Genomic DNA, 23,762 nt, shown 5'->3' on the forward strand with positions numbered 1-23,762 from the left:
TAATACATTTCATTTATCTCATGTAGAACTTTAATAAAGATTTTTCTTATCGCTTTTTCTGTTTTCAAATCTTTCTTCCACAAATTTAACTCGCATTTGGACTCAGTTTACAGATCTTCGTGACAGTGCCTGTAATACTCTGTACAAATCCCAGATCACTACCAAATTATCTTCCAAGATTCCATCACAATGTCTCTCCTGCTTTTGATCATAACTCAGAAGGGGGAAAAAACATAACAAAAAAACACAGGTCTAAGTCCCACTGGACAGATGATTCACAAATTTTACTGAGCATTACACAGGGCGAGACTTGCTTACTTTCATCCGTCTTCTGGTAAATGGATGGCAATATTTATAGATCTTGTAAACTGTGGTAAATTCAGTTTCCCCATAATAAAAAAAAAAACAAAAACTCCCAAGTTGACGTACAGTGAGCACAAAATGCAAGAAGTTTTTCTACCCTCTCATGACAAAAACTAATTTGTTTGCCTCTCTGCTAGTTTTAGAAACAGTTTCTGCCAACTTGTGGGATCAACATCTGGCTCATTTTCCCTCCTTATTTGTTATGTTTCTGATACAAATGTTGGCAATCTTGTCTTCAACAAAACTGTTATCATGTGCAAAGCATAATTTCACAAGTGAGTCATCAGGAGTGAGTCGTCAACTGTGTATGTGTGGCGTCGGGTAAATAACAAAAGGAAGCATGACAAGTATTCCATAAACCTCGACTTCCTTGTTTTTGAGTGAACGGTGCTTTTGCTCCCATGCAAACATTTTCCACAAGCTAATATGAACCACATGTTGCTGCTCACTGACAAATGTCCATTTAGTATGCAAAGGAGAAGATGTCTGCAGTGCTACCCATCATTAAACTTAGGGGGGAAAAAACTGCGTTTACAGATGTTTTCCACACAATTTTTAGGGTTAAGCTACATTTTTATTTGACTATACGTTTATATTTTTAACTTTAGATGGACTTTCGGTGTAAGGTAGACCTAATGGAGATTCGGTTGAGTTTAATCTTATGAACTTTTCTCGTTTGTCTTTTATGTTTGGAAAGTGACTGTGTCCAAGAAATAATATAATAATTGAAGGAGCTTTTTGCTGCCATTAATTATGTCATTTTTCATCTAATTTTCCAAAGTACATAGTGCTAGCTTAGAGCTTCGATGTTTAGCTATGACTATTTCTTTCCCACAGTCTACCATGAACTGAAAATGTGAATTGTCCTTGTTTTTTTTATTTTCATCGAATGTACCTTTGATCCGGTGATTTTACGTTTAGTCATCTCAGCTTCGTGGGGAGTGTAATTTACTTTGTTAGTTCTGCAATTAACTTTATGAACTTTCTTTGTTTTTCTTTTCCACATAAAGTATTCCTGGCTCGGTTGTTTTGTGTTTACTGGTTCAGTGTTTAGGATGTGCCCAAAAAAGCCATTGACAGAGTAATTTCTGCTATTAACTCTATGTAGTCTTTTTATTTATTTTTTAACCACTGCTTCTATTTTTTATTTATTTTTTGTCGTTCAAATGGAAAGGTTTGGCTCCACATTCATCACCTCCATTTTCAGTGAAAGGGATATCTGATCAACTTAATTCAACTAAAGTATTGTACTTGTACTTGTATTTTACTTGTACTCCACTTTGTTATTCAGCTAACCTCTATATCCTTTTTCTCACAATAAAGTGGCAAATTTCCTAAGTCAACAATTGTTTAAAAATGCAATAAAAAAGGAAATTAGACATCTGAATGATGTATAGTACTTTAAAAAGTAATTAAATTAATACCACTTGAATAAGTGGTACTTGTGGAATAAGTGTACTTGTACTTGTATTTTACTGACTGCATGGTTGGATTTTAAAAACACAAATAAAAACACACATTGAAATAACTTTTTTTGGGATGTAGTACTATAAAGACGTATTGAGCTTAAAGATTAAAAGAAAAACAAAAGTAAACTTTTCCAATGTAGCTTATAGGCCCAATAATCTGCTTGAGTACTGCATGACATCAAGCTTGTGTTTGTGTAACTTAAACTATATTGAAAAAAAAAAGATAAATAACCCATTTGATTTGGTCAAATTATTTTTAGGATGATACCATGACGTCAGCTTTTGGTTGCCTTTAAATTAAGCTTCAAAACAGCACTCTAATTAGCTGACACGCCTGCACAGCTCCTGACTATAAGTCCAAACCTAAATCCTGGGAGACACCCTGATGTCACAATGAAGTAAATGTTACAGGGTTCAAATAAAAACTGTTTCTGTATGACTTTCTAGTTTGAGTTGCTAACCGCCTACACTGTGTTAATAAATTCTCATGTGATTATTATATTCAACTGTAAACAGGATATGTTCGTTAGCTGTCTGTTCCCGTAAACCCGATGTGTAGTACTGAAGAATATTTACAATTCTAATGATAACACCACATGTTTTTGTTTCGTAGATCTTCCTCCCTTCCATAAACGGTTACAAGAGTCATGATCTTTCTGTAAACCAGCTCTACAAACTTCCTAACATTAAAAGAGCAGTCTAATAAAAGATGCATCTTTTTAAGATTCTCTGCTGCTGATATGGTAAACATAGTTCAACTTTTATAGCAACTGATGTGAAATGACAGCTTCTGGTGATCAAAGATGTGGGAAAATACACACATCAAAATACAGCTGGTATTAAGCTTGCATCGTTGTGATCTGAATTTCAGTTTAAGGAGACGGAGAAAGAAAGCAAAGTGGAAAATAAGACAGAGAAGGAGACAAGAAGAAATACAAACAGACCGAATCTATTAAAGCCTTTGATCAAGAAGCAGATGCACGTGCTGAGAGTACACAGCCACAGCACGCTACAAAACCATTCAGAAATCATGCAAGGATTATTGGGTCCCTCCTCTAAAAATAAACAAGAGCACTAACGACATACTTCCCTCCAGGCCTAAAACTATGCAGAATGAAGCCTGCTAGATAAATTAAAACACCACCTACTGAATATAGTAGAAACAGACAAAGTCTACTTTCCCGACATTGCACAGTTTATAATAAAAAGATAATTCAACTTCGGTTCAATTACAGAACTTCTAGACACATCCATTAAACCATGAGATTATATGAGAAACTTTGTTATTCAGCTAACCTCTATATCCTTTTTCTCACAATAAAGTGGCAAATTTCCTAAGTCAACAATTGTTTAAAAATGCAATAAAAAAAGGAAATTAGACATTTGAATGATGTATAGTACTTTAAAAAGTAATTAAATTAATACCACTTGAATAAGAGAAGCAAAAGACTCAAAAGGTTTATCCACAGCAATGCAGAGCAATCAGACAGATTCTGTGAAAACACCACTGTATGTCTGACAAAGTTTCTGATGAGATTAAAGAAAAACAAAAAAACATAGATTTCCAATAATGTCCTACAAATATGTATTTACACTTTACCTAAGACATTCTAGCCAATTCTGGGTAAATATAAAATGTTATCTTGATATTTCATATTTCAAAATACTTCAAAAGATATCCAAATTAATCTGGGTCTATGTGAAAAAAGTTATTTGAGGACTGTAAAATCCACATGCCAGCAATAAAGATAAAACAGGTTTGAAAAACATGTACTTTCATAATATGCTGCAATAAAACAAAGACATCAATCAGTCTAGTAACTTTTTAAACAAACAGTGATTCAGTGACTCTGAACCTGAAGAGGAAAATCTGATGCTATTTCTTCTGAACAGTAATTTGCTTGCATTTAACAAAAAGAAATTTTCTTTCTCAGTCATGAGACAGATGGTATAGTCAAGTTGAAATACTTAAATAATTTTTGCTTAAACACGGAGAATGGGGCCTATGTGAAGAAAGGTCAATCAGAATAGTTAATACATATGAAAAATAGAAATTAAAGCTTTTGGCAATCTCTGCATTAACAGAAATCATTGTCTTTCTGTGTCATCTTAAAAACATATGCTACTTTGTGGACAAAAAAACCGTCAGTTCACTTTGTTCAACCAATATGCTTCAAATAATTCTCGTATGTGATGATATGTACAGGCTCTTTACACAGTGTGATGCTGTCAAACTGAGTGGGAAGACATGCAAAAAAACAAACAAGTGTGTGACACATGACACGAGCTGGCGCCGTTCCCCCCAGCCTACATTCCAGACTACAATCTGTTTCATAAACCAATACATATGTGATAAAATAATGACAGCCTCCAACTCTCTTATATGTCATACATATCAAAGATGAGAACTGGATAGCATGAATAATATAGGTCAAATTGCAAAACAATTCAACATTCCTGGAATATGTCAATCTATAGCAAAGGCTGTAACCAGTTCAGCAGTTTCATTAAATCAACTTGACATCACTGGAGTTAAAACAAATATTAACCATGTGGAGAATGACATTTTTATTTTGTCTTGTAGCATTTTAGCTAGAAAAAAAGATTTGGTTCAAGTAAGGCAATGCTTTTACCAATGGAGCACTTTCTTTGGCCAAAAGTAACACATACTTTGGCTAGACTCTTTCCTTTGCTGTAATCTATACCCCCATAAATTTTATGAATAATAATCCAAAGTATGTGTACATGTGTGGAACAGCAGATCAAACAGATTTTTTTTTCCTGCAACAGCAACTTTTTGTTGGTAATTTTCAGACCTGTTGTGGCGTTTATGATATAAAATTATCTATTCTTTTTTTTGCCACTTATCAGACACAAGTGACAATGAAATGCAACAAGTATTTGCCGCAACTCTCTCCATTTTATGCTTTAAGGTGTTTGGTAACAAACAGCAACGACTTTTGACTAGAAGCTTGTGATATTTCATCACTGCCAAGTAAATTTTATTAAAACACGTTCACGGTGTCCTGCTGTGTCAAGACTGAGGACATTACCTTTTGGTTACAAATGTATTTTCAAAGAACCAAAACATCTCAAAATGATGTTTCTTTCACTAAGTGACTAGATAACTCCAAGCAAAGTCACAACTAAAACTGAAAGCTTTACTTTCAATTTGAACCATCCGACCTTTTCACATAGGGGACATGTTTGTTTATAACAAGTGGGAGATAAAGTGTTGTTATTGTAGCAGTTGTGCAGATGTGGAGTATAAATAATGGGAAAAACTGTGGCACTTTTGGCAAAATTTTTAGACTTGTCATCGTATTGTAACTATCATGGGCCTAATATGTGGACTTTCCAACCAGCATAAGCCAAATAAAGCTGTGGGCAAATTTTAAATGAAAACTGAAGATGTTTCTTTAAAAATAAAACAGCTGTGTTAAACTTTTGGTTCTGAATTATCTTATTGTGGTTAATTTGCTTTGCTTCACATCATCTGTCCTTAAAGAATGTGGTCATTCTGTTCTTAAAACTACATCTGGGAGAAGGCATTGCAAATTTGCATAGGCATAAAAATGTTTTGGTATTTTTGTATTACTAACCACTTGTTCCTTTTAGAAATAAACAACAAATGAATAAAAAAAGAAGAACATTTGAAAATAATTTACATTGGAAGTTCATAAAACAAGCACTGAAACTCTGCAGGCACATAGACACACTGCAAAAACGTGTCCATCATAGAAACCCGCACATGCACACATGCACTGCCTTACCAGCAAGCTGTTTGCCCATGTTCTCCAGCTCTTTGGAAAAGAGGGAGTCGCCAAGCAGCAGCCCCGTCTGCCCAACAGAACTCCCACCTCTTGCAGACTTCAGATCAGCCTCCCAGACAGCCTGACGCTAGTTAGAGAGGGGAGCAGAAAAAATGAGCAAGTCACATTAGAAGAAAGGCCCTTCAATTAACTCTTTATATAATTTTCAGCTATTGCTGAAAGTATCTGAGCCATATCTGCTGGGAACCAATTATTATTTTATGGGCTTTAGAAAAACACAAGAAACCACAGCAAGTGTAGATGAAAGCATCCAACATGGAGGGAACTCTGTTAAGTGAATGTGGCCCACTCGACAGTCAGTCGTGGTTTAGGACATTTTTCTATAACCATCAGCAGAGACCCGTACCCTTTGCTCACCGGTGTGTTGGCATTAGGTTTGTCAGCACAATTATAACTCAAAGTTATAACTCAAAGCAAAACATAACTTTTTCAAAGTCATTTCATTTCAGACACATCTTCACACACTATTTGTGATCTGTATGGAAAAAAACCTGTAAAACATACTGAGCTTTGCCAAGTTGTGTAATGGAAGCTTGCCTAATCGTAATTTTATTCTTTTGTGTGGCCGGATGATGTATAGAGTTAATGCATTTAAAGTTTGTGAGCTCTAAGCACAGGTGAGAAATAAAACTTGACAGCCATAATTCCACCACCTGTTTGTTTAGTTTATACAAGATAAGTTATGATGCGTCAGATGCCAGCGCTTACATCATTTGATATGCTAAGCTTTTAATGAGAAACAGAGCTGACTTGACTAAGTGTTGAGATGCTCCGGGACATCTGGTAATAGATATGTTCAGCATACTCCTAAAGCAATACTCAGGAACTGCCCTTTAATATACACACACACCACAAAGATAAAGTCCACAAAGCAAAAAAAAATTAATCTGACTGGACATCACAGTTACCAAGGAGTAGAAAAGTTAGAAAAACTTGTTAAAACTTATTTTTAAGTTGCATATAGTTATCATCATAGGGAATAGTAGTAGTAGTTGAAGTAGTACTAGCAGTACTAGAAAGTCATAATAATAATAAAAGCAGTGCAAGGTTCCAAACTGTTAACTGCGAATTAAAAAGTAAAATATTTAGCCTGACATGGCCAAATGTTTTAGCCATGTCATTGTATTTTATGGATAGACAATGACTATCCATAAAAGTGGCACTGATGTGAGTTAGTATTCAGAACAGTGGCTCCCAATCTGGTTGGTATACAAGAGGGAAATAAATGGTTTTTCTCATTTGAAACATGGTGTTGGACCATGTCCCTGCAGGACATGGTCCAACAACACCATCACCATCTTCAAGTTGACAATATGAATTTAGACTGACTGGGTGAACTCCATGCACCCTCCCTATTTATACATAGACCACCACCCAAGTCTAAAGTTCACATTTATGGCCAGAACCCAATCTGAAATTCAAGTGAAATCAGGCCAAAATTATTTGATTGTTGGGTCTGGCTTCTGTGGCACACTTGAGCTGCGCTGTTTCAGAATCGAGTCAACAAGGCAGCTCCATGACACTCAGCATTAAGAAGCTCTGGGTGAATCTCATCCAAGGAAGGAGCTTTTTAACCTACTCAGTGACCTCAGCACCACAGACTGGAAACCTGATCGTAAATTCCCCAGGCTCCACTTTCTTAATGGAAGATGTGAAAGATGTCCACTAAAGGGTTGCCTTGCGATAAATGTTAATATAAATATTTTTTATGAACTCGCATTCCAGTTGGAGATCTTTGCGTTCACCACTTTCTTTCCGTGTCCATTCTTTCATGCGATGATTCCCGATTTCTACATTCCAAATGTAATTTCATTGATCTTCAGCAACTTTGACTTTTGTTCTCAGTTGATCTTGTTCTCACTTTCTTTCATGCTTTTTAAAAAAAAAAATTCTCAGCTCTGGGCATGAAAATGGATTCGACTATTATGAGCTACAAGTCTGAACACAACTGAAAAAAGTCTTCAAAGATAAAATTTTAAATTAATAATCCAAACGAACTGTTTTGGAAGAAAACTCTGGCATTATCTTCCTAGCTGCTTTCCAGTTGCGTCATGGTGTTCATGTCCAGTTGCCAAAGTGCACAAGAAATGGCAGTTCTGGTCTGATTTATAAGCTTTTATTTGAATGCCCATGCTTAATAAAAATATCAATTTGAGCCTGGGGAATCTTGACAAGTACAGGAGTTTTGAACAAAGTTTGATCTTAAACACACTGCAGCCATAAATCTTTGTTTGAAGAAATTTTTGTTTGAGTGGCCAATTACTTCACATGAGTTCCAAACATTGGCTTTGGGTGCATTAGTATAATGTGGAAACAGCAGGTGCATATAACCATTTGTTTTGTAGATTACATAAACAAGTCAGGAAAACAATTTAAAAGAATAAACGTATATAGATTTTGTTTGTACAGTTTCTACTTTTTAGTTTGAGATCATGAGAAGCCAATATGTTTTATGCAGCTTGCTTTACACTCCATAAAGAACAACTTTCTTCAACCAAATTTAAAAATATATATACATTTTAAATCTCTGGAAGACGGACATCTAATGAGATGGACTTCGACAAAGTAGTGCATGATTGCTTAGCAGAAGTAAAACTGCTGCAAAGCCCCAAAGTACAATCCAGTACCAACAATTAACTTCAGCTGTAACTTCATTGGTAAATAGGGCTCATCTGTGTGTAATTCAATCTCAGTATAAATTCAGCTGTTCAAGGGTTTGCTAGAGAACACAAGTGAGCAAAGAGCATAATGGGAACCAAAACCACCAGCATCTTAGGCCTTAAGCGAGCACCTAACATGAGAAAATGCGAGGAGTTCTCAGAGAGTTTTTGTGAGCCTCAGAGTGTCAAGAAAGATTCTGCAAAGAATAGGGGTTGAGTTGAGTATTGGTATATTTCAGAAAGGCTCAAGAAGGAAAAGCTGCCAGTTCATATTCCATTTACAAGACGGAGTAATTATTATTTTATTTGTGGTGATATTTGGTCTACACTCTTTACCAGTTGGTGGCGTAAATGTTCCATTAAGTTGTTTGTCGACCACCGTTAAACAATTAGTAGAAGAAGCCAATCACTTCTCAGGACCTAGCAACAGGGTCAACCACATCTTCTCACTAATCTAGGAATTTCCTCGCTTAGAGTTGCTCTGACTAATTGGCTAAATCACTCTGAAACCAAGACTCTTGGGCAGGGATTTTAAGCTAAGGTAGGAACAGAGGATCTTTGAAAGTATGGCCCCAGACCTAAATCTATTAAAGAATTTAAGCTCTCCTGTCAGTCAGGAGGAACCCAAGTTACTTTGCAAAGGATTATAAGAAACTGAAAATTTCAGCCCCTAGATATACAAAGCTGGTAGATGTATAACTAAACTGTAGTTACAATAATAAACATATTGCAATTGTAAGGAAGAAGAGTATGTATGCTGCATGTATTCTTTTCTTGCATTTCACAGTTATACACCACTTTGTTTTGCTCTGTCTCATAAAATCCCAATAATATCCATTGAAGTTTATGGTTTTAGCATGTCAAAGAGATATGAAGCCTTTTGCAAGATGCTGTACTCCATTTTTACTTAACATGTATCTGAGCAAAACAAGAAAAACCAATACTCTCTTATGTATAGCTGACCATTAAATTTCAAGTCCATCACATTGATCTCGGTGCCTGTCAGACACATGAAGCATTTTGTGGCAGCAAAACCACATCACCACAAGCCAATCTTTAATTACAGCCCTCATAAAGCAGAGATGTGAGCTGAACATCATAACCGAACCCACTTCTCGACTATTTCTTTTTCTTTGGCGGTATCTCCCCAAATCCAACAGCATTACATCATCTTCTCCGCCTCTCGCTTTGGGTCTCCTCGGCTGCAGCACACAAGGCCACCAACATGATGTGATTTTTTTTAATTTCCCATGCACTGTAAAGTCATTACCAGGCTGTAACATATTAACTTAAAAGGCGCTGCAGCTAAAATTCTTTAGGAAAACCAAATACATATTTGAAATTGTTACTATACAACCACGTTGTTTTTTGGGGGGCAGAGGTTTGTTGTTTTGAATCTTACAAGAATCAAAGTTTATCCTAGAGACTCCAGACTGGAGGCTGAGGCAACCAGTTTTCAGGAGTCCTGAAAGCCTAAACAAAACAACTTTACACACTGCAAACAATTACTCCAATCAGATAACATCAACTCATAAACAAACACTACAATCAAAATCTCTTCTCGTCTTGATTGAGTTTGGTAAACTCATATATTTTTAGGAAGTTCAATAGAAAACTACATGTACAATCAGGCATTATAATGCAAAGCAAAGAAATATGTAAAAAGCATAAACGATTCAGGGTAATTTGAGAAACATAAATTGAACAAAAACAGTCTTGATTAGAGTCTGAAAATACATAATGAAGTCATGAAAAGCAACCTTAATTTCATTTTGCAGCCATCAATCTCATGCCAGCCAATATAAACCTTTTCTTCCCTTTTGTTTTAAGGCTGAGTTTGGATGGTTTAATCTGCAGGAAAAAGGAGCTGTTTCTTTACCATCTCCAGCAGATAGATAGATTTTCACTGAGTAGATTTGTATCAGTGGTGCAGAACCATATTTTAGTAATGCTCCCTATCTCCATGTGACCACAAAAGGAAGAAATTCAAGAGAAAAGTGGAAACGACAAATATGGATAAAACTTTTTTTTTAAAATTTTTGCATGTGGAAATCGAGTTAGCAAAAAAAAAAAAAAAAATGGATGGAAGTCTTAATATGTACTTTGTGTTCTCAGCTATGTGTGCGGTCAGCTCTTAAGATCACCACAATCTGGGATTTGTGCCAGTGTGGCTTCGCACACAACAAGAACTATTAAAAAAAGAAATTAAAAAAAAGAACGGTTTAATATTTGTGTGCAGTTATAAAGCTCAAAAATATAATCAGAGACATTTTACATGGAAACCAAGACAGGTTCAACCTGAAACATATTTCTATCATGTACATCTTTATTATGTGTTCTGTGGCTTTCTGAAACCTCCTTTAATAGTTGTTCATGTATTGTTTAATACCTACTAGGCATTTATCATCTACGTCAGATGGCACTTGTTGGTTTGGAGTTAACCCACAGCTATTATGCCTCTAAATCTCCAAGGAAGGTGGTCAATGAGACAAGTTTGCAAGTAGGTGTGAAGTGGGAAGCAGAATGAGCAGCGATTAATTTTAACCACTAGGCAATTTAAAACCAAGCTGGTTAATTTGAGTTTCCACTGGCGAAGCTCTAGCACCAAAAAATTGGACAAAGGAAAGAACAATCTCCATCAGTGGACTCATGGGGAGCAGCAGCCACTCAAAGCACTGTGAACTTCAACACAACACCACAATGAGAAAATCCTGATTATTTAATGGCTGTTAAACGAAAGTCCATCTAATCATATAAATAAATTCTCTGACTCTGAATAATAAGTCATTATTTTCTGGCTGATCTGCTGGTGCTACGGTGATCACCTTCAAACATACAAATGAGCTGCAGCAGTTGCTTTTATTACAGTAAGACTTTCAAATTTACATTTTGCAGAACATGAGTGGCATGTCTGATAATGATTTTTGTTCTCATTTAATTTAACTACCTGCTTTTTTGACTATCTTGAAAAGAACTGTTCAATCTTAAAAGTACATTTCCTTCATAAAACAGATTGTTGTATTGAAATTCAGAAGAAGACAACAATAGCCTTGCTTTCTCTATAACTAGTGGCTATTGTAGTCTCTTCTAGCTTTGGGCATAATGGGGAGCCGACAGGTTATGAGAGGCCACGCTGCACTTCTAATCATTCCCTTTTGTTTTGGCACACAACAGATTCACCTAATGAACTTTATGGACTTGAGGCAGCCAAAAACAAATAGCATATTGACAATAACCCTATTAGAGTTTAATTTGGGAATTCCAAAGACGTGATGTTGACCAGTCCATGTGTAACAGACTATCAACTTACACACGCATCAGTAATCTGACAGTATTGTTAAAAGGTAATACCTTCACATGTTGGTTGTTCTTCTGAAATAGTATCTTTGTTGTTTAAAGATATCCCCATTACAAATCAAAAAAAGATTTAAATTTTCCCAAGCTAATAAATTCAGCTAGATCTATTAGGACCCTTGCAGAGCACTGAAACAGTGCTTCATTTATCCTAAAAAGAAATCAATTCTTACTTTGATAATATTCATTGTCCATGCATGTAGAAGAAAATCCAGATCATCATCACTGCACTCCTTCTCATTTGTTACTATGCTTTTTCTAATTATTTCTGTTAGGTTTACAATTTGGGTCTCATCTATGTGCCAAACATTAATTACTAATACTTCAATTAAAAGAGCTGAACTGCAATTAAGCTCCTGGTAAGTCAGTAGAAATGTAACCCCAGCTTGCTCAGATGTATATTGACTAATAGATTTTCAGATGTTATTTTACCAAATACATTTATGAAAAGATTTTGAAGATTTATCAATTCCTCATAAATATTGGGATGATTGACACACCAATGAATATTGTTTCAAGACAAAGTGAAAAGATTAAATTATAAATTCAGTGTTAGTATGGAGAACATCTGCAAATGTTTAGTTGTAACATCTTTGTCTTTGTCAGGTTGGGAATGAAAACATTTAAAAATAATATTTTTTTTTTATAAGGTTCATTTTAGCAGAATAAAGTTAAAACTACCCTATATATCAACTGTATCTTGGCGTCTTTTGAAGCACTTCAGAATATCCATTTTGCAAATTTTTTTTTTTTTTAACGTATTGGTTCATTTGACTTCTTTGAGTTCTCATTATTTTGGATTTTCATCATTTTGAAATTTATGAGTGCCTGTAATAAGAAACAAATGTTACAGTTGTTAAATGTCAACCATTTCTACATAACTCATACACAATGCTTAAATTATGTTACGATTTGCCTTAGCAAAACCAAAATGTATGCACAACTGTGTGACAAATTATGCCGATGCCAAATATTTAAAGGCCATGCAGCAAAACCATCATAAAATTTCTGCTTTTTATCATGCACATAACATTGCCGCACACTAATTATCTTATTTCTATCAGAGAAGTGAACACTTTACTCTTGCAAATGTTATGGCCATAACAGGCCTTCCATTCACAGCTAAACCTGATTAAAACCAATCACCCAGCTCTTACAAAGAAGGTCATAGAAGAATTTTTTGAGGGGGATTTGCTCGGCTATTGCTTTAGGAAAGTATTTGTCTTTATGAGGCAATTATCACCTAAAAGAGCTGGCAGAGGCAGGGGGTCTGTGAGCCTAATAATAACTACTAACAGTTTTAGCTTTCCAATGTTACCAGGCATTTAAAGCCCAAAATAGAAGCTTAAATTGTGCATTTTTATGTACAGTCATAAATATGCCCATAATAAAATATGCCTGAAATGTCTGATCTTTGTTTTTTTTTTTATTTTTTTTTAATGACAACAACCAGTGGATCAACAAACTGTCCAGTTTATGCAAATCCAAAGTCTACCTCTGTTCTTATTATTGCATAGTTAAGCACCCCATCCCTCACACATAAACAACAAATTAGTGCAGAATTTCTGTCATTCTGTAATTCAAAGAACTTCAGAAAGTAATTCAGCTTGACATAAAATGCCCTGCTAACAGCTTTTGCCTTTAAAATAAGCAGTTAATCGGAAAGGATTAAACCCAGACTTTTATCAGTAAGGTTCACATTGGGTTTGACTTACAGTACCTTCAATTCTTATACAGATGAAATTAAAAGCATATTTTTTTTTTGATTATTATTCTGTTTAAGTATCCATTTAGTTTCAGCCACCCAGGATTCCTTGAACTATCAAGGGAATGACTATTGTCTTTGCATTTTTAGATACCAACATTTTTGCTAATTCTTGCCTCAAGTTCAGTTAGGTTAAATGAATAATGTAAACAAATACCAGTTTATACATTTGTCAAAAATGTTTAATTGCGCTTAGTACCTGCCTCCAATCTTCACCAATGTGTTCTCTAACAAAGTCAGAGATCATCACAGAACAGCTTTATTGAGAGTTATACTCAGATGAATCCATTTATATTAGAACATGCGTTTCAATGAAGCTAGATCGTCAGAATACAATCATCCTCTAAAATGTGTGGCATTAATCCATATCATGTTTCACTTATTTATGGAGTTACTGAAATGAATGACGTTTTTAGTAACCTTCCAATTTATTGAATATGATTGCACTCCAAGATTCAAGATTTTGGAGTCATGTGATGTCAAAAGGTAATTGGTTGCCCTGGATTTCATTCAGTGAAAGCACAGTAAAATGGCTCTAAATGCAAACGCATGCCACACTTTTCAGAATTTTATTTGCAAAATAAAATCAGACTCTGGCTTTGTTCAGTCAGCCTCTAAAAGTCTGCTCCCAGTTAGTGTGGAGCCACTCTGCATCTGCTCCACACACGGCGCTCTGCCTTGGCTCCAAACTGTTCCTACTCTAAGAAAAACCTACAGTAAAATGCCTTGTCCAACAATTAAGTTGTCTGACTATGAAACAGGTATTGGCTTTTATTGTGCTTATGGAGAGACTCTAGCCTCTAAGCTGAACACTTTATTAACAGCATGTGAGCGTCAACCTTTATAGAGGTCTGGTTTGGGCCAGCGACATATTGCTTGACTGAAATGTATGAGGTGAACTGTGCAGTAAACGCCTACCACCATAGAATTAACATAAAGTTTCATGTTTTTAGCTAGAGGTAAGTAGAGCAATATTGGATTGTTGACTAATTTGGGATATCGGTTGTTTTCCACCATCAATTGTTCCACATGAGGATGGATCGTTTTCTCTGGTAGAATTTTGTTAACAGGAAGCTCGAGGTGGTTTTCACTCAATATCAGACAATAAAGCTGCAGAGGAGAGACAGCTAGGAGGTAATTGATGGCTTGTAAAGTGATCTTAATTGTTCAGTGATGGGTGCAGGGAAGGACACTTACAGAGCCTGTTACTTGAGATAAGGCCTCACATTCCTGGAGTCGACCAGCCACAGTGTCCACCCCGGGCATTGGCGCTGCTCCAGATGAATCCATTTATAAAGAGGGAAACAAGGAACACAGCACAAAGTAACAAAAACATGAAAATATGCAACCAAAAAAAAAAAGTTAAATTTTTTTTCCCCCCACTATGTTATGAAACTCACAGGAGATGTCAGGCACAGCTTGCTCAGATATGCGAGGCCTGTGATCCTCTTCAGATCGGCTGTCTGACAGTGTGTCTCCCTGCAGCCTAGAAACACGCAAAACATACAAAGTTGTACACAAGGCCACAGAACTATGGATGCAATGCATGTTTAGAAGCTGAACGTCAGATAACGACGAGACGATTTCCATCATTCTGAAGCGATAAGACAAGAGGAAAAGTTTACTAAGGTCATAATCTGCGCTGCAAAATGTGGGATGGTGAAAGAAGGTACATAGGGGTTAGTTTAGATTATTTATCTCATGTGAAAGCAGAATACTATATTTATAGGTAGGAGTAAAATTTATATTGCCCTTACTAATCATAACAATCAGCTAGTCAAATGTGCGACATTTGGCGAATAATATTTTCTTCCACATCTGGCCATAAACAAGTTATTTCACTTTGTTAGCACAGAGAGAAGCAGATTGTCTTTACTCGCCAAAAAAACAAAAAAACAATCTGATATTTTTCAGATTGTTTAAACTTTAAGACCAACTATTGCTGCTTTTTTCTTTAATCACATTTTGTTCCAAATTCTTCTAGTTTTGTTTTTAATTTTATCTAGATGTGTTTGCAGAGAAACCTTATCTGGTTTCATGGATTTGGTGGTTTCCTCAAGGCAGTAAAGAATTTACATTCCCAGAAACATCAATAAACCGTCGGATAAAAACATAAAGTAATCCATCAACAACCTTTTTCTGCCTTTATAACTAAAACATTGAATTAAAGCCAGTTTCTTTTTTGACAAGTCAATTAAAAACAAACAATAAAATGCATCATAAAATGAATGGAGGTCCTGAAAACCATTTCCATGTCATCAGAAAAAAGAACAAAGAAAAACAATCACATTTACTTTTATAGTGCAGCTGCATTCCTAGCCACAGGGTCTACAATAAAGGATAAATAAAAAAAACATATTTTATTTCTTTTTGTCTTTATACACCCATATCCTTCTGTTGTGCACTGTTAAATGTTCTCTGGAATTTATCTAAAAGTATCCTAGGTCAACAACAGGGCAAGCCTTTTTATTTTATGCATTAAATCTACTTATCCCCTGCAAAACTGACCAGCATTTCTTTTTAGCAGTGGCTCTACAAGGCTTTATATAAAGTTGAAACCAGTAGTTTATATATACTGTATAAAATTTGTTTTCCCCTCTTTCATTGCCTGACATTAAAGTAGAATCAAAGTTTCCTGTTTTAGGTAAACTGATCATTTCCCAAACATTGTGAGAAGTTGTTAGAGAATGTTTTATTGTCTTCAAATTAAGAAGTTTTCTTCGTGTTTCGAGTGATTTTAGCCACATCACTCGAGTCAGTCCATGTCGGTATAAGAGTTGTTTCTCCTTCTCCTACCAGCCTCAGCTACAATCTTCACAAGGTCTTTTGCTTTTAATCTGAGATTGATGCACACATTTTGTACCAAAACATGTGGGACAGTGAATTCATAGGCAGAAAAAAGAGGTACCAAATTGCAATATGTTTGCCTGAGAGGTGGGGAGTAAGTTAGCAATTCTTGCCCACCTCGGTCCAGTGTTCACAGTTCCATGCATACCGAAGGAACTATCTAAATCGTCATTTTTACTATCCAAAATGCAACACATTCCAACAATACGCATACCTGAGATTAAATATTTCTCACAGTCGTGACATATTAACTCTCAAAGGCAGTTAAATGAAAGGAAAAACATTATCGGAAATCATCTCATCTGATCAGGAGTGTGACAGTGACTATTTTTTTATAAATATAATCAACAGATAAACTTCAAATACCATGAAGATTAAGCATTACTTTCCTTTTATCAGAATTCCCCTTTAAATCTTTTGTGCAGATATTGTAAATCTCTTAGAGTAGCTTCATTGTGAGTTCATATGTTTACAGGTTTAGTTCACTCGCACTTCATTTCTACATTTTCAGAGCCATCTGGTGAGTCATCATTGAAAGGTGTTTATTTAAAAAAATGGCTAATGCATACAGCAGGAGTCTACAACACTCACTCAAATATGCGAAAGTTTTCTAAGCTGACAGTTCGGTGGCCAGTATTTGGTTACCCATGTATCATGCATGTTTCCATTGCAATTTGCAGATTTGTGGATCAACATTCAAAAATCTGAACCTACTCAAAACACTAACACTTATCAGTTCATTCAAATAACCTGTTTTGTAATGTACTTTAAATAAATACTCTCTGAAAATGAACTCAACTTATAATCAAACACATAAATTAAAAAACATCTTTGTCAAAAATAAATAATTTTTCAATTTCAATGGTAAAAATATAGTACCCTACAATAACTAACATGTAATGTTGACTGAATAAAAGTACTGTAGTCATTAAACAAAAACATATTGTAGCTTATTAAAGTGTTAGGTTGTTAACACATTTGCAGTGCTCAACTTCTTGCTCAACTACAAGAAGCCTGAGAGAAAACTTTTATCGTTAACCTCAGCTGTAATAGGCAATAAAAACAAGTTAACTTTCTTTGTTTACATAATTGAAGCATTTTTCATCACACTGAGCTACCCAGACAGTTTTAGCACCCTCATCTTTCTCTGCAAGTGTGACATGGAGTCAAATCTCCTTTCATAGATTGATGAGGGATAGCCTTGAATGACGAAAAGGCTGCCAATTTTAACCCTTTTCAAGTTTACGTGGCATTATTAGTTTCTAAATGTGTAGAATTTTTTAAATCTACACAACACACTCTGCTGGTCTCCCTCAATGCGCTTTCAGGCCGGATATGTCTTGGTGGTCTTGATCTTCTGACACTGTTCCAACTATCCAAACTGATGCCTGACCTCTGTTCATGTCTGCTCTGGACAGCTGTGTATTTATGTCAGACCTGAGAGTTTTCTGTAAAGCAATAAAAAGCAAACTGTGTGAGCTCCCTTTTCCCAGCTTGCTGATCTATTTGTGGCCTTCACATTACCCCAAAAATGACAGACAAAACCCAGGGCTGCTTGGTTGATAAAACTCATGAAATATTTGGTGGTCAGGTTTAAAAGGAACAAAGCAAGAATTTGGCTGGAACCTAAAGGAGACAGTAAAACAGTGAAGAAGAACAGATGGCTGACATGAAAAAAGTGAAAACATGCTTTTGAAAAAGCACATACAAAGAATCCAAACAACCCCTCACACAGATGCTACTTTACTTTGTCACTAATGTACCTAGAGCACAAAGGTATAAACAATTTGCTAAGAAACATCACACAATTAAACTGTCTACAAACAAAATCCAGAGATACAACAACTATTCCAGCAGAACCTGGGTCAACATCCAGAGGCCAGTGTTTGAAACAAAGCTGATAAGCTGCATGAATGGAGCTCAAGTGGCAAACAAAACCAAAACAGAGAAGTTTGCACAGACAGATGTGTGCCTGGCGTCTCATCAAGAAGATACCTGTGTATCTCTTACTGGCATCAAGGGAGATCTATGCCCACACCTGTCTGAGGCATCGCACCCAAAAGTCTGAAATCTGAGTTCTACACTGATGTTGAAAGATGCAGGAAATGTGTCAGAGGAGAGGACAGCGATAAAAAGGAGAAACTATGATAAACTGTATGATTATCCATGCAGGGATCATGAAAACAAGCAGCACAGGAACAATTTAAGTTGTTGTGTCATTTTGTTTCATTCCCTTCCTTAAGGAAGGAAGACAGGAAGGGACAAAAGAAAGGAAGAAAAGAACAAAGAAAAAGAAAACTGTTGGACTGTGATTGATAATGCCATTATCAGAACCTAGGAAACAAGGAACCAATCCACATTCTACAACCGTTTAGTTGCTGGTTGAGACAACAAACCAAAGGAAATCATTTCTGATATTGTCAAATCGTGACTTCAAATTTAATTGCTCTTTGGACTCTCCTAGTCTTCAGATCAGAAAAAAGGTGAAAACATTTACCTTGCACACCTAGAGCAGATGTTGAGGGTAACTTTAGCCTGTGGTTCAAGCTGATAGGAGCTGCGTCCCTGGCTGAACTTACTGCCGGATGAGGCCAGCCCCGTTACGCCCTCCATCCGCAGGTCATCCAGGTCCTCTGGGAAGACGGAGCAGAACATAGTAACGGTGGGGCAGGAGAGGGGAAAAACAGAAAGGACAGCCATTAATCATATTTTGGTCTTTTCCTTGTCAACGTAATGCCCTGTGATGACAGCCTGCTGGAAGTCAAAGGGGCAAGAGAGACCATCACTGTAGGTAATCATTATCAGCACAGTCATTCCGATGACTTTCCACAAGAACATGCAAATTTTGAACTTTTGGATCGCTCGCATTGCTGCAAAATTACTTCCAGTAAGAATTATGTCATGTAGCCACAATGAGGGTGACGAAGAAAAATATATTTACTCTGCAAGAAAAAAAATGTACAAGTATATAGAGAAAGGGCCCGCAGTGTAGAGGTTTTCATGATATATTCACTGGATAAGCCTTTATCTTTTTTTTTTAGCTGAGAAGCTGTCAACATGGAGCAACTGAAACCTAATGTTTGAACAAAGTTAAAGCCTCAACAGGCTCAGCTGTCAAATCAGAATGATGCATTTTAACATCAAGGCATCATGCTGCACACATTTCCATACTTCTGTCAGTCACATACTACTATTGCAATAGACAAACTACGCTTAAATCACTCTAAGAACAAGATTTATGACAGAACATTAAAGTGGTGATGCTGAATAAAATGAAATCAATGTTTTTGTGTCTCAGTGGGGACTTGCTACAGTTAGTTTATAATGATCAAAGAGGCAAGCTCTAAATCAACCAGACAGATTTAGTTTTGAATGCATCACTCCGGGTAACAAACATATTGTTGTACTTTCCAGGCCATAGTTCTTATAGACAGAATGACTACTCAGAGTAGGGATGGCTTATTTAAGAAAAAAACAGTCACTATAAATGGCAGCTCAATACCAAAAAATGTTATCTTCATATCTGTTCTTTATCTGTACCAGTGGATGTGACAAGACAGACGCTTACGTAATCAAAACCCATTTCTTTATATCATGATCCTAGTCTTTAAAAGACAACTAGACTGAGATGATGGCATTGTTCAGTTTGAGATGTAACAGTTTATGTTCCTACAAAAAAAAAAACTCAGCTGATACATCAAGGAATTGATCAATAAAACTTTTACATTTTTTTGTTTTTGTACAACATTTAATTATCTTTTAGTAGACGATGCAAAGCGTAGCTCTAAGTGTTTTTTTCTTTTTGGATCCCCAAGCAGTCAAAGTCGCCTTTGCAGTAAACTTGAAGGAAAATGCAGGAATTTGATTTCAGCCATCTGACTGGTGGTCCACAGCAGCAGTGATGAGTTCCTCTGGAATTTAATTTCATTTAAAGGACATAAAATCTTAGGATATGTGTAGCAGTTTTGAAAGTGAACTTTTTTTTCCCCAGTTTGTCATATCTCCAAACACAGATTAAATGTCTAATTTAATATGTGTTTTTTTTTAACTTTTAATATTCTGTTAACTGAAAATACAGAGTCAGAGTTTAAAAGGGTGTGAGAGGGGTTCGTGAAAGGGTTCGTGTTTCGGTCATACATCAAATGTAGTGTAAAGGTAGCTTGACTTTCAGTGTGGTCAGATATCTGAAACCAGAACTAAAACATTTTTTCTTTGGGATCATATTACAGTGTCCCTTGTTAGAAATAATAATAATAAAAAACATAGATTTGACACCTTGCAAGATGAGAACACATGACTAATCACAAGGATTTGATTTGATGACACTTCCTCGTGAGAACTCTCTCCCTCTGTTCATCCATCATAGAGGTACAAAACCCCCAAGCATCTCATGTGTCTGACAAGAAACAATCCTGACTAAACGTAAATGTATTCCTTAAATCTATCCTCAGTTGCTCATACCTGCATAAAAATATCTCAAAAGATATGTGCTAGTGACAGCAAACACTAAGTATAATAAAGACATTTTTCATGTTTATCTCAGAAAAAAAAAATCACTATAGGGTATTTAGACTTTCAGGTTGTGGATTGGTTACTTTCGTTTCATTTTACCTTTCCCATCTTTTGTTATCTATGTAAATCCAACTGATCCAAATTCTGGAGAAAATGTAAAAAAAAAAAAAATACGAAAACCACTTTTGGAAATCTTTGATTGCGGAATTCAATTTTGATGTAGGTCTGGAATTCATTTTAATAAAATTTTGCATCTTCATATTAAACTGCCGTTAATGATTTACAATCTATAAAGCAAAATTCCAGGAAGGTGCAATAATTTGATTATCATTTCAAAGTCCAGCGTAATTTTAGGATGCTATAATATAAAATATAAATGAAAAGCAACGCCTTGAACTTTTTTCACATTTATTCCTTTAACAACCTAGTAAAACACATCAAGCTTTAATGTGTTTTACTAGGATTGTGTGTGAAAGATTAGCTCTGAAGCAGAAGAAAAACTGTACATTGTTTTGGAGTAGCTCCTCCCATAGAAATAAAGACATTTAAGCAGAACCTGCCTGTCAGCATGAAGTTGGCTTCAAGATTTCAAAAAGCAACAAATCTTGCTCTAATCCAAAGACATTCAAGAACAGATGGGAAGCAAAATCATTAGCATCCATGAGCCCAGAGCAGATTATAAAACCACTTTTATGTCTTTGGGACACCGCAATCCAAGGTGAGAACCATTATCCACTAATTGAGAAAACATGGAGCTGTGGTAAACTCACTCAAAAGTAGTTAACATACCAGAATGACATGTTCAGGTGTGTACCCTGAACATCAGTGTGTAACCTGAAACAATGTCTGAAGCACTGCATCCCTCACTTGCCTCTGCTAATGTCAAACTTCATGATTCAACAATAAGGAAGCATCATATGGTGGTCGTAGTGTAATTTTCTTGGACCGCTGAACTTCTGCAGGTCTTGGATGACTTGCCATTAATTGATGGAACCATGGATTTTCTCCCTCATGCACAAACTGCTGAACATCATCAACAAGAACGAGTGGGTGAGTCAAAGCCCAAACTTAAATCTGATTGTCGCATGACCTTAAACAAGTAATTCATGCTCAAAGCTTTCTAATGTGCCAAAAAAATAAACAATTCGGCAAAAAAGAATGGAGGACAACTCAAGTCTTTCTTTTAATACCAGTTGGAAACCAGTTTGTGTCCTCGCATTTGGATTTTAGATGTTAGACTGACTAGAATGTCTCTCTTACATACAGTGCCAGAAAAGATGTATTGTTTTAAAGTCCTGAGAAGAAAAGATAAACTGCATTCCATTAATACCCCTAAGCAGAGCGATATTAAATGTCCCATTCATCATGGAATGCTTCGGAGGTGGGGGGACAGAAAGAGCCACCAGCGATTTGGGCAATTTTCTGGTCGTGGGAATTGCAGTTTGGTGCCTTCCTTCTTTTCCTGTTTTCTCCAGTTCCATTCCCACTTCTTTCCCCTTCTAGCTATTACCCTGATCTTTTGGTGACCCACTAATTCAACATACCAGATTTTCTTTGGGTCATTGGGTGTGATACAAATCATTATTTGGCATCCAGAAAAATCCACTTGTGAAACTACTGCTTGTATGAGATACCAAAAGGATCATTTTAAGTGGCCCTGACCCTGATAAAAAACATGACCTCTGTGTCCACAGCTGCTTGTCACCTCAACTCCCTTTTGTCTTTATTACTAGTTCAGAAAAATCAGCACACTGATGAAGAGAAAGGTCTCAATGTCTAAGGGAATAGAAAACTGACTGATACTAGAAACGGACAACCAGATAAACACAAGCTTTGTCTTGAGCCTGCAGAAAAAGATGTTAGAGGGGCCTGAAAGTCAAGTAAAAGACAGAAATATTTAAAGTCCCAGCATTTCACCTAAGTGTGACTGCTTTTTTAGCTTTCTCTTATCAACAAGGATTTTGAAAAGTTAAAAAAAAAAAAAACTTTGCGAGATGAGGCTGTAAAAGCTAAGAAAAGCTTTTTTGTTAGTTTGTAATTACCTATAAATATATTTATGGACTCTTGGTGTATGTATTCCAGAAAAAAAAAACTATTTAAACGTCCATCTGCCAAAGAGTAACTATTTAGTTGTGTCCCATTCACTAGGATTGTCATGATACTAACATTTTAAAACTCAATTTTGATGTTAAGAAAAATATTCAATAACATACAATAGCTAAGGCAAATGTCTGATCATTAAAAAAAAAAATCAGTCATTTACACATGCCACTGTGGCAATTTTTTATAATGTCACCAATAGTGTTATTCTCATGCAACACTATTGTTTATAGTAAGGTGAAATATTCTTCACATTTAAAAACATTTTTTTTCCAAAAATCTGAATCCCAGCCTTAGCTAAACTCAAATGAAGACAACATGACATATGACTCATGTGACAACATGACTCATGTGTACATGAGGTGTTTGAGTGATGAATCATATGTGGATTTGCTGTGTTGGCACTTTAAATGACCTATTTAAAATGTCCATGTGTATCATTAAACCTCATTCTAAAAGATGCTGTCTTTTGACAGTGTCCTTTGAACGACACCAGACATTTTTGTGGTCGCACACAAAAAGGACAAAGATAAGACACAATGCAATCTTGTAATCATAGAACACGGATTTGTATCTTGGGTCAAATTACAGTCAGAAGTAAAGCTATTCGAAATGGAAAAGTTTCACCATTGTCTGGATTGCATATAACAGTGTTAACAGTAATCACACGCCGTATAATCCACTTTTATACATTATGTAAACCAGGACTCAGCAGTCTTTTCATGTTCACATTCCCAGCATCACGCTCCCTTTAAAGTTTATGTCAACATACAGTATGTTTGGTGTGCAGAAGTGCTCTTTTCCTCTGCATTTTTAGTGAAAACTGTGTGCATGCTCTCTGATGTTTACATTAGAGTTC

At 35.9% G+C, this 23,762-nt stretch overlaps 1 protein-coding gene across 1 annotated transcript in view; it reads right to left on the reverse strand.

Annotated features, from left to right (window-relative positions):
• Positions 1 to 23,762, reverse strand: part of cunh8orf34 (chromosome unknown C8orf34 homolog) — a 71,393-nt gene that overhangs the window by 11,748 nt on the left and 35,883 nt on the right. Inside the window, exons 8-11 of the mRNA XM_055037188.1 lie at positions 18,789 to 18,924; positions 14,845 to 14,930; positions 14,642 to 14,715; positions 5,606 to 5,732 (exon numbers count right to left, since the gene is read on the reverse strand). Of these exons, the coding sequence (XP_054893163.1) occupies positions 5,606 to 5,732; positions 14,642 to 14,715; positions 14,845 to 14,930; positions 18,789 to 18,924 (423 nt within the window). The remainder of the gene's footprint in view (positions 1 to 5,605; positions 5,733 to 14,641; positions 14,716 to 14,844; positions 14,931 to 18,788; positions 18,925 to 23,762) is intronic.

Source organism: Poeciliopsis prolifica, unplaced genomic scaffold, assembly GCF_027474105.1.
Source record: "Poeciliopsis prolifica strain line A6 unplaced genomic scaffold, Auburn_PproV2 SCAFFOLD012, whole genome shotgun sequence".
Lineage (NCBI taxonomy): Eukaryota > Metazoa > Chordata > Actinopteri > Cyprinodontiformes > Poeciliidae > Poeciliopsis > Poeciliopsis prolifica.